The 11,582-nt window shown below is 40.2% G+C and overlaps 1 protein-coding gene across 2 annotated transcripts in view; it reads right to left on the reverse strand.

The window, feature by feature from the left end:
• ankrd44 (ankyrin repeat domain 44) overlaps window positions 1-7,657 on the reverse strand; it is a 33,754-nt gene extending 26,097 nt beyond the window's left edge. For both annotated transcript variants that reach the window (XM_085435570.1, XM_085435569.1), the window contains exon 1: window positions 7,075-7,657. In XM_085435570.1, the coding sequence (XP_085291696.1) occupies window positions 7,075-7,101 (27 nt within the window). In that variant the 5' untranslated portion in view covers window positions 7,102-7,657. The remainder of the gene's footprint in view (window positions 1-7,074) is intronic.
• Between the last annotated feature and the right edge of the window lie 3,925 nt (window positions 7,658-11,582).

Raw genomic sequence — 11,582 nt, forward strand, 5'->3', positions numbered from 1 at the left:
CCAGAGCTTATATTATTTATTTATTTTTTTACATGTTGTAGTGCCATTTGTGGGAGCATTTCAAGTTGCTATACATCAATACAACTGTTATAGCCCATATTTTAATAATATGTATGCATTAAGTCCATAGTAATTACATAAATTGCAAAAAAGTGCAATAAACTACAAAAAAAAATTGAAAATCGCTTTTGTTTTGTTTACATATATTTCTACTTGGAGAAGTTTAAGAGGTTTATCCCTCAAAACTTTAAATACAATAAAGTTGCAAAAAATAGTTTCCCACCACAGGAAATTTATTTTGAGTGTCTTCATAGTTTTATTTTGGAGATACAGCAATTTTTATATACTGCAGGAAAAACAAAAAACAATCCTATGATGCAAATTTGCAAAGAAAACAGCATGTGCATCATTTCACTGTGGGAAGTGTTACGAACAGCTGATAGGAACGGCAAAGCGTGTTTCTGGAATATTATGTTTTTGTTCCTGCAAGCGCTTTTTATGCAATTTTTGCAAAGCTATATGTGGAACGAAACCGTGACCGAGGACAAGCTGATGGCATCAGATGTAAGTACAACTCCTCCGGTTTCATATGCAAAACAAATTATTGCGCTAGCTTACACGGTTCAGGTTCTACAGGGATTTAAAAATAGTTACGCAAAACGGAGCGTGCTGCTCTGACCGGCTTTAAAGGGTTAACAATGACTTTAAAAAAATAATATAAAATAGTGTGCAACACCACTGAAGTTTGTTTTGTTTTTTTTAACTCTTTTCAACCAGCGGCAGTCACTCTCCTCTCCAAATAACTTCTGCTTAGCTTTCCGAGCTTCCCTCGGGTCCTCTTAATCAGCGGTCTCCACCCTTTTTTGCGCCACGGACCGGTTTATGCCCGACAATATTTTCACGGACCGGCCTTTAAGGTGTCGCGGATAAATGAGGGAGGGGCTAATAATCGGCTCAGTCATTTTTAATGATCGTTGAAAGCCCAGATCGTAATCGTGATTAAAATTCGATTAATTGAGCAGCCCTAATCTAATGTACAATAACCTAAACAAAATAAAGTCATTATCACTGGTGTTATACTATTTGGGCTAAAATAGCAGGTGATGTTAGCTTGTTCAGGCTAGCAAAGGAGCTAACTATTCTTTTTTTTAGGCTAGTATGTTATGTTGCTATGATATCATTGTCATAGCAACATCAGTAGCAGGTTAATATCATTACAAAAAATTTTAAGCATTAATATCTAAATATGTTTCTTTATTGTTATTTTTATAAATTATTAATATTCTGAAGGCGGCAAATTTGTATTGGGGAACAAGAGTAACAGGATGCTAAGGACTACCAGTTTTTAGAAAATGATTTTTTTAAAGACAACAGCAAATGCTCCCATTTGAAAACGTGAAAAACAAACAGATATAGCTCCTTTACTTAAAAAAATACTAAAAACACAATTACAAATATAGTCAAAATGTCTCAATTTAAAATTTTGCAAAATTGAAACCGAAATGTAGATGATGTGTAGATTGTGCTCATTGTGTTATTTATGAACCAGGCTGAGCAGAGGGAGGCCTCACTTCACTTCCTGTGCGTTTCTGCTACTCCTGCCTCACTTCCTGTTACACAGTCTCTCCTTCTCAGAAACCTGAGAGAGGAACCAACCACAGAGAAGTTTTTCACTTCTGCTTTAAAAAATACAGCACGCCACAACACTTCTTCCTCATCGGACTGTTTCATTCCCCTGAATGTAATTTTGCTGCAGCATCCATCATCTCACTCACTGCTGAGAGTGAAGGCAGACACGTGTGCACAGCATGTCGCAGGACTGTAGCTGTTACTTTTACTTGCAGTACACAGGAGTTGCTTTTCTACCACACTAATGTTTAAAGCTGCTAGTTCAGATCAGATCTAATGTGTAACACTGACAGAGTCACACAATAATGCAAATGAGCTCATCTATGCTCGTTCCCACACTCACAAAGTTGCAGTGATGGAGTCAGGATTATAGGCATATTTAGCTCGATGCTTAGTGGCTGTAACAAAAACACTCAGCTGGCATCTCTCAGGAGTTGGCTGGTACTGCCACAAGAAGGCAACGATTCATAGGATGTGTCAGGGGAATACCTTAGTAGAAAAGCTAGTGTCCTCTGTTGGGAACTCTAGTAAATAAATCCAATAACTCAGAGAAATGCTAAGTGAGAAATGCAGTGAAGCTTGAGGAAGACAGGTTTAGACAGGAAATGACATCAGGACTTGGCTTTCTGCACTAGTCTTCCTGGTATATCATCCCCACAGGCTATTTCAAACACAGGAGCTCATTATTGCAGCTTGCACACATACACGCACGCAAACACAAACACACACACACACACACTTCCCATTAGCCTTAAGGCAGAACCAATGTGACCAACATCCCGTTAGTAACCAATAACAATGAGAAAATGCTCTTCAACGTGCAGTGTCAGCCTGCTGGTAACAGCCAAACATATTTGGCCATAACATATGCCTTTTTGTGTTAAGGATCTAATAATTATATATTTTAAATAAAAAGTCACACTTCTTCTATTCTCAAGTTCAAGTATGTCAACTGTTTAAAAGGCCCAAACTCTATAAATCAGAGAAATCGAACACGTGCTCACACAAGAGCTACTAGAAGAAAATTTTTGCAGTAACTCTGAAAGCTGATGAATATTTTTACTACTTTTTTGGTGGTGACTACAGACCAAAGAAAGTCAGTGACGTTCAGCAGTTTCAAGTGACTACTGGCAAAAAAACAAAACCACTAGTGCCTTGAAGTAGGCATGTCCCAATATAAACCTATCTCAACTTTGAGGTGTGCAACCAATGAGACTGCAGAACACATATGACTCTGTAATAAATACTTTAAAGGTTCTCCATTCACTAAAATTAAAAACAAAAGACAATGTTGATCTCTTTAAATGTTACTGTTTTATGACATCTACACCTGGTGTAATCCTCTACAAAGCCTGGATTTAACAACAGGTTATAGGGATGCGGGAGATGTTTTTAACACTAGTTACTAGTCAGGAGCCATTGTTGTTTGTGGAGTAGCAATGCTTCCAAAGGCTAATGTTAGCTTAACATTTATGAAAGCACCTGACCTTATTTTTCTTTGGTCTAAATCAGTAATTAATAGAACCCTGTTTGGGCCACAAACAGCAGAAGACGTGGAAATTCACTGAGCTTTATTTGTTGGTGCAAAAATGAAGCCAAGATGAAAGTTCCTTAAACCTAAATTCCACGTGAAGGCCAAAGACGTGGTTGCAAGACGACTAATGTTGTCCAGTTTAGATTCATCAATCAGCTACCATTAACATGTTTTGGCTTGTGCTATCCTGTTTAAGCTAATGGAGTGCTGCTTCTAAAAGCAAGCTGGGTCATTAGCATTCAGTACATGTGTTTTTTGGGGGAATTTCTGAACACTGATTTTACTAATCGTGAACAAGAACCGAGTGGAACCAGCTATTAGAACCTGAGGTTCTGGGCAGGACAATCCTCTCTCCACCTTATACTGCACAAACATCCTGCATCTGATTACCAATGTTTTCATTCCACTGGCATCCTCCAAACACACTAGCAGGCTAATCTGAAATATATGTGCTCTGCAACAATGCCTTAATTTCCGCTGATGCCTGAGGTAACAGGCCTCATACTGGCTCAGTCTCTTCTCCTCAGGCTCAGTGGCACACTTCAGACTTCCTCAAACAGTGAAAGCGTAACAAGTTTCTTTTGTCCTTGTAATTACCTGGAAACGTTCCTTGTAATTTCCTGAACACGATCCACTATTCAGCTTTGTAAAGACAATCCTATGGTTTGGGGCTAATTATAAAGAAAGTTGAGAACGTTTTGAAAGTTGAGACAAAATCGTTCCCATTTACTTCTGTTTGCAGTCATTTTTAAAGAGGTCTCAATGTTTCACCTGCTTCAAATCGTGTGCACATCTACAACAGACACATAACTGTGCTTTGGCACAAAGTCAGAAGTCAACGACTTCCTGTACTTCCTTTGTGTTCTGCGATGAGTTTTTTTTTTTACCCCACAGAGTCTTTCATTTCCACGCACGCACAAAAAACGAGAGAGAAAAAAAAAGTTGATGTTTATTCACAAACACATCCGAGGAATTTTAGACATGACGTCAACCTCGGAATCAATTCAGCAGATGACAAGTTAAAAGAGACGTTACAGCAGTGGGATTGTTATGGTACCCGCTGTTGATAAGCCCGGGATGAAAAGAAAAAAGTTTGAGGCATCCAGTTATCAGGCATCATCAGCATGTCTGAAAATAACAGGAAGTGCTACACTTCTAGGTCATACACACAGACACACACACACACACACACACTCTGACAGCAGCTCTTGCTTCCCTCAAGACATATCTCACATGGCCACATGAGAGCTCTGCAGAGAGATGCTGAGTCAGTTAACGTTGAAAAAAAATCTTAATGTGAGATTATGAAGGACCTCTGAGGGTCGTGATTCTCAAAGTCCTGTTTTAATAGGTGGTTTTGCTTTTGAATTTTTATTTACAAAATCACGTACTTTTACACTTCCATGCTCACATCTGCTCAGAGAGGTGTGTATCTGTGCTGCTGCCCACAGAGAGATCTTTGTAGTCACTGTGTATCTCTTCATTTTCTGCCCATATGTAGCTGGTTGTCTATGTGCAGCCATCATTTGTCTATTTGTAGCTGTTGTGTGTCTTTGTTATCAACAACTATCTCTTTGTAGCCAGTAAGTGTCTCTTTGTAGCAATATTGTGTCCTGTAGCTGTTACAAGTTTCTTTGTAGCCTTTAAATGTTTCTTTGTCACGTTTGTGATTCTTTTTGTAGCAGTTTGTCTAATTGTACTTTTTAACCAGTGTGTGACTGTAAAGTAACATAACAGTCGCAGACTGTGCCCGAGTTTTAAATGTAAATGTTCAAATTTATATTTCTCTGAACACCTTTAGGGCTGCTTGTTTATGACTTGTTTAAATAAAAATTCTTATTTTTCAACCTCTGCTGAAGAGTACTGTACACATCATGTCAAGTATGTCTCCTTGGGACAATTTAAATTTTTGGAGTTGGAGGTCATTTTGGAGGTCCTTCACAAGGAATCTGAAACATTACAGCACTGCTGACATACAGCCAGTAAGCATTTCTAACATTTTCATTGTGGGGCACAGGTACAGGGACCATACAAATGCACTCTTTGTCAAAATGCAAGCTATTAAATTCCAAGGCTTGGTGCAGCTTAAAACAGTGCAAATAATGTATAAAGTAAGAAATAAATTGCTTCCAAAAGAAATCTGTAAATTGTTCATAGAAAGAGAAAGTGGGTATAACTTAAGAGGGAAATGGAATTTAAAAATACAAAGTGCTAGAACAACTTTAAAAACTACGTCTATCTCAATTGCAGGAGTTAAATTATGGAACAGTCTAACAGAAAAGAAAGTAAAAACATAAACCAGTTTAAATTAAAATATAAAAACCTAATTTTAAATAAGTATAAGAATGAAGAAAACAGGGTTAACCCAGGACGGTAATGTTGCTGGTAATGCTGTTTCAGTTCTTTTTGGGGGTTTTTTTGTTTGTTTGTTTGTTTTTCCATAACTTGTGAATCTGCAAAGTTACACATTCTGTATTTTTCATATGAAAGAAACTATACTGTGGTGGGGTTTGCTTATTTCTTGTTTTTGATTTATGTATGTTTGTTTTGTTTTGCTTTATTTTTGTTTCATATGTTGTTTGTTTAATTTAAGACTAAAAGAATTTGCTCGATTTGTTGATATCTTGAAATTAACAAGAGCCAAACTGATAGCTGTGAATGACTTCAACTAATAATTCAAACCTCAAATTTAGTCTGTGTACTTTAAATTCAAAGAAAAAAGAAAAAAAAGAAACACTGTGGTTGAAAAATTGAGTTTCAAAAAAATGGACAGGTTAAAATCATTTTAATATTATACTGAATAATTCATCAAGTAAATATTTCAGCCAGAATTCTACATAAAAATTGTCTGATTAAATCGCCTTCAAAGTAAAATATTCTCTAAGCTCCTCTTCGACATGTTCAAGGTGAAACAATCAGTCAATAAACAGAAAAAGAATTTCTTTAAGAAAAATTTTAAAACAATACCCACTGAACGAAGATTTTAGCTTTTTCAAAGACAACTTTAAATTTTGCGGTTTAATTACAGAGCACAATAGCTTCTGATTATCAGCTAGTTCATTAATTCACAGTTTACCACTGAACAGATTAGAAAAGCACTATATAAGAAGAAAAGCAGGATCTATAAGAACAAAAGACATACTTGGCTTTTGTTCATTTTTACCAAGAAGCAAGTTTAATAAGTCAGTTACAGATTAATTACACTATACTGTGTGCACCAAAATGCACATTTTATATGAGTGTTTTTAAAAGATTTTAAATGAAATGATGATAAATCATCTCATGGGCAAAAGATGGCCCAGAAGTAGAAGCAATACAATTTACATGGGCTGAGTGTTACTACTCTGCAGGCTTTCAGAAACTGGCCAATGGGTTTGAAGGCGGACTTTTAGGGAGGGGACCTTAAAGAGGAAGGAGCTGAAGCAGCCTGATTCAGACAGGTTGCACTGAGAGGATGCATAAAGAGTCAGTGATCCATACTTACAACTGTGAACTGTGCGAGTCTATTTTAGCAAAGTCCAAGAATACAAAGCTTGAAAGTATTGTTTTCAAACTTAGGGGCCTTCCCTGGGACATACTCGGGTACTTTGACTTCAACACAGTAGTTACTGAAGACATTAACAGCTTACAGGAGGAAACAGAACAGGAAATGTGAGACAGATGAGCTGTCACCATTTTAACGACATTTACAACAAATAATAAGGCCATTTTCTTTTTTTTAGTGTTATGCTAATTTATTGATAGAGTCCTGTGCCCAATCTGTAGGGAAGGAATCTATTTTATTATTTTCTAGGCTGTATAAAACTAAATAGCACAACATGTGCTACTGAAACACTTTCCTACCACACAGGAGGAGAAATACTGTGCTTCTGCAGATCTGGAAGCTAAGCTAACTGGCTAGCTGGTCCTACCTGGTCGGCCAGTTTGAGAACAGCCATCTCTGGGTCAGCTCTGGCTGCACATCCACTCCCTCCGACACCGCAGCACCATGCACGGTGCGATGCTGAGCCCCGCTCCGCCTCTCCTTTCTCCGCTCTTCCCACGGGACTTGAGGCGACTAGGTGTAGCGGTGTGGCTTTGTAGCTCTCTAGGAGTCTCACGGGCAGACGCTGAGGGTGATGGAGGCCGGGCCGAGCACCAGGGCCATCAGCCCCGTTCCACTGACGCTATCTGCGGCTACGCTGCTGAGCACAGTCGGCCGCTCGGAGTCGCTGGGAGGCGGGGAAGCAGGAACGGCTCGACCGACCGGTGTAAACAATCCGCATTTATGGCTGCTGCTGCTGATCTTCTGTTGATGCTTCTGCAAGAATATTCCAAGCGTCTCTGCGAGCTGTACACCGCCCACAGAAGGCTCTCTATCCCCCAGACTGCACAGCCTGTAAGCCTCCCAGAGAGGCAGCCAGGGTGAAGTCAGCTGAACGGAGATCACACAGGAAGTTCGTGCTTGTCTCTTTAGATGCAGAAGTGGAGGAGAAGCTTCCTCAGCATCAACAACAAGCAGAATACCCCTCGCTGCTGCCATCCACTGGATACAGAGAGAGGCCGAAACGCAGTTACACGATCCAAAAATAAGTAACACAAAGCATGAAAAATGAATGCGTGTAAAGAGAGATGGCTGTGATGACTGCAGTGATGTAGGTTATATAAAGACGTAGTGTAATTTTCATTCCAGATATTTGTTCATGAATTAGTCCCACTTCAAGTGACAAATGTAATTTCTGATAAGATGGGCAGACATCAAGCACCATGTAGACAGAGCAGATTGTTCTTTGTGGACTAAAACCAGTTTAATCCATCCATCCTGCCTGGGAGCTCCATATTCCACATCTGCTATCCATCCTCTGCACATGTTCATACCATCTCAGGCTTGCCTCTAACGCTGTCTCCAAAATGCTCAATCTAAACTGTCCCTCCGATGTACTAATTTCTAATCCTGGTCATACTGAGATGAAAACTTTAACGTCTTCAGCTCTGCCACGTCCAGCTTGACTTCCCATCTTTTTGTTAGTGCTACAGTCTCCAAAACACACTACATGGCAGCAGGTCTCACTACCATCTTGTAAACCTTCCCTTTCACATTCATCTTCACCCACTCCACTTTGTTTGCACTCTCTTCTATACACTTCATTTCACTTTTATTTGTAGAGCACCAAAATCGCAACAGAAGCCACCTCAAAAAGCTGTGGTCTTTAAGGCAAAGACCCTACAATAATACTGAGAAAACCCCAGCAATCAAATTCCTCCTTTGAGAAGCACTTGGCGACAGTGGGAAGGAAAAGTTTTTAACAGGAAGAAAGCTCCGGCAGAACCAGGCACAGGGAGCGGCAGCTATCTGCCCTGACCCAGATCTTTGTGCTTTGTGCTTCTGATGGTTGACCCCGGGTATTTAAACTCATTTACCTTCACTCTCTGTAGTCCTTGCATGTTCATCTTTTCACTGGTCTATCTCTCATTCACACATATGTGTTCTGTCTTGCTTTTACTAACTTTCATTCCTTTTCTCTCCAGTGCATACCTCCACCTCTCCATACTCTCCTCCACCTGCTTCCTACTCTGCAAACATCCTGGCTGCCATCATCATCAACCTGTCCATTGCCGCTGTGAACAAGAAGGGGCTCAGAGCCAATCCCTGATGTAATCCCACCCCCACTTTGAACACCTCCGGCACTCCTTCCAGACATCTCACCACTGTCTTGCTGTCCTGACTTCCTCGTGCATTTCTACAGTTCCTCTTTCTCAAGATCCACAAAGAATTGACAGTCACAGTGCAACTCCCGACCTCTACACTTCTCTATTAACACCCTCAAAGCAAACATCACATCTGTAGTGCACTTTCTTAGCACAAAGCCATTCTGCTGCTCACTGTTCATCACCTCTCTTCTGCTCTACAGTTGTGGTGAACATTTTACACACTCCTGGTGTACAGGGACCTTGGTGGTCCGATCCTGGCTGCTCCAGTCTCAAGTCTGCATCCCTAAGTAACTAACTCATCTCACTTCCTGCCTACATTCTCCCCCGACACCACCTTGCAGTCTCATATGTTTTTCGGATTGCACTTTCTGTAGTAGAAGTACTCCACCTGTGTGCACCTTCCTACTTTCTTATAGATCATCCAACTTACTCCAGATTTCCTTTCTTTTCTACCTGAAACCCAACCTTTAGTGCACTGACCCCCACTGCTCCTGGCTTTGCTTCTCTTACACCTGGTCTGTGCAAGTCATATATCTATCTTTCCTTCTTTCCATCGTGTTATCCAGCTCTCTTCCTTTGCCGATCACAGTCCCTACATTTAAAGACCCAACTCTCAACCCCAAACTCCTGCCTTTCCTTCTCTCTCGTCTCTGAAGATGCCTTTCCCCTTTCTTCTTCTTCCATTGTCTGCAACAAACATAGTTTATGAACAGTGAGTACACTGGCTTGTGGCCCAGCCATGGCTGGGTTAGACTAAACTTTAAACCACATCTTTACCCTAAAACATTGTGATTTAACTCATGTAGACTTTTTTTTTGTCCCTACAAGGAAGTTTTAGAGGGCAATACTTAACTTATGACTTACATTGTTATCCTGAATATTTCCAAACCTAAACTTAAGGTAAATATTCCCCCTAAAATATAACCATCTACCTTTTGGGGACTGACTTTTTTGTCCCAGTAAGGAAGTTAAGAAGCCACAGTACAAGTACACAGTCTGTGTGGTTTTCATGCATTTCTGTTAGTTGTGCGTTCTAAAGGTTATAACGGAAGGAAACTGAAGGAAGTACGGTGCTGTGCTGTCTCTTGAACTTTTACTCACAGAGAAATGTCTCAATAGACTCTGGATGGTTCTCGTAGGGTAAATAATAACGACACAAGTCTTTTTGTAGTCCAATGAAAAATTTAGCCAAACTGAGACCTTTAATTTATGAACAAATGTGTTAGCAAATCCTGACATTCAGAAGCTGATACAGCAAAATATGTGATCATACCAGTCACTTCCATAACTGTTGCATGAGACAACACAAAAATCAAGCCTATATTATTCTAATTTTAGCCAAATGTAATATTTTTTTAGGTAGAATATAACATGTAAGTTTACATACATGCAGCAATGATTTGCAAATCTCATAAAACCATATTTTTTCACAAAAGAACAGAGAAGATATGTTGGATGTTTAATTGGAGGGGGGGCGGGGGGGATCACTGTGTAGCAACCCCTCTTTGTTTAACAGCAGTCCGATTCTTGTCTCATATTAGATTGTAGCTGCTCAACAGTCCTGACTCTTCTGCTATAAAGTCATTGGAAAAGCTGAAGTATGCAGTTTAGCATTGTCTTTCTGAAATATGTGAGGCCTTCAATGAAAAGTATGTGATATGGATGGGATTATATCTTTCTCTAAAACCAGTATATACCTTTTAGCATTACAGACATCCCCTAAGTTTCCAGATGGAACTGAGCAATGATAACAAGCCAGGTGGTCAGTCTATTCTTTAGTCTGGAGGATGCCCGGTTCATGATTTCCAGAAACGAATTTCAAAGTTCAGTTTATCGTGGGGCGATCGTGGCTCGAGTTGGCAGTTCGTCTTGTAATTGTAAAGTTGCCGGTTCGAGCCCCGGCTCCGACAGTCTCGGTCGTTGTGTCCTTGGGCAAGACACTTCACCCGTTGCCTACTGATGGTGGTCAGAGGGCCCGGTGGCGCCAGTGTCCGGCAGCCTCGCCTCTGTCAGTGCGCCCCAGGGTGGCTGTGGCTACAATGTAGCTTGCCATCACCAGTGTGTGAATGGGTGGATGACTGGATGTGTAAAGTGCTTTGGGGTCCTTAGGGACTAAGTAAAGTGCTATACAAATACAGGCCATTTACCATTTTTTACCATTTATCTGAACACAGAAGAGTGTTCCGCTTTACCTTAGTGGATTTTCAATAAGCTTTCACCCAGGTGTTTCAGGATTCCTGATTCCTGAGTCCATGCAGTGATTACCTTAACATAATCATGCCGTCTGAGTGCTTGGAGGTCATGGGCATCCAATATTGATTTTATGGCTTGACCGTTGTGAGATTTCTCCAGATTCTCTGACTCTTTTGTACTGTACATGAGGAGGAGGAGCATCACTGTGAAACTGTTCCATAATTAATAGGCAGTGTTTTGCAGATTGGGGAAGATCTGTCCACTGTTACTTCTGAGAAACGATGCCTCTCTAAGATGCTCCTTTTCACTCAAGCAATGCTACCAGCATGTTGGCACTTACTATACCTCGTCAATGTTTTCCTTAAAAACAAACAGAAGTTTTGCTTGATTTACTCTGCTCTGCAGTAGCGTTGCTTTTCATCCACAGATAAAAATAATTTTTATCTTACCCTGGGTCTTGACACAGCTGTTCCGATTGGGTGCTGTAGCCCCTGGTTTTGATGACATGTGGGATGGTGTGTGGCTATTTACCACA

The sequence above is a fragment of the Copadichromis virginalis genome, linkage group LG16, assembly GCF_057382275.1.
Source record: "Copadichromis virginalis isolate Kocher_CV1m ecotype Utaka linkage group LG16, C_Virginalis_male_GT1.1, whole genome shotgun sequence".
NCBI classification, from domain to species: Eukaryota; Metazoa; Chordata; class Actinopteri; order Cichliformes; family Cichlidae; genus Copadichromis; species Copadichromis virginalis.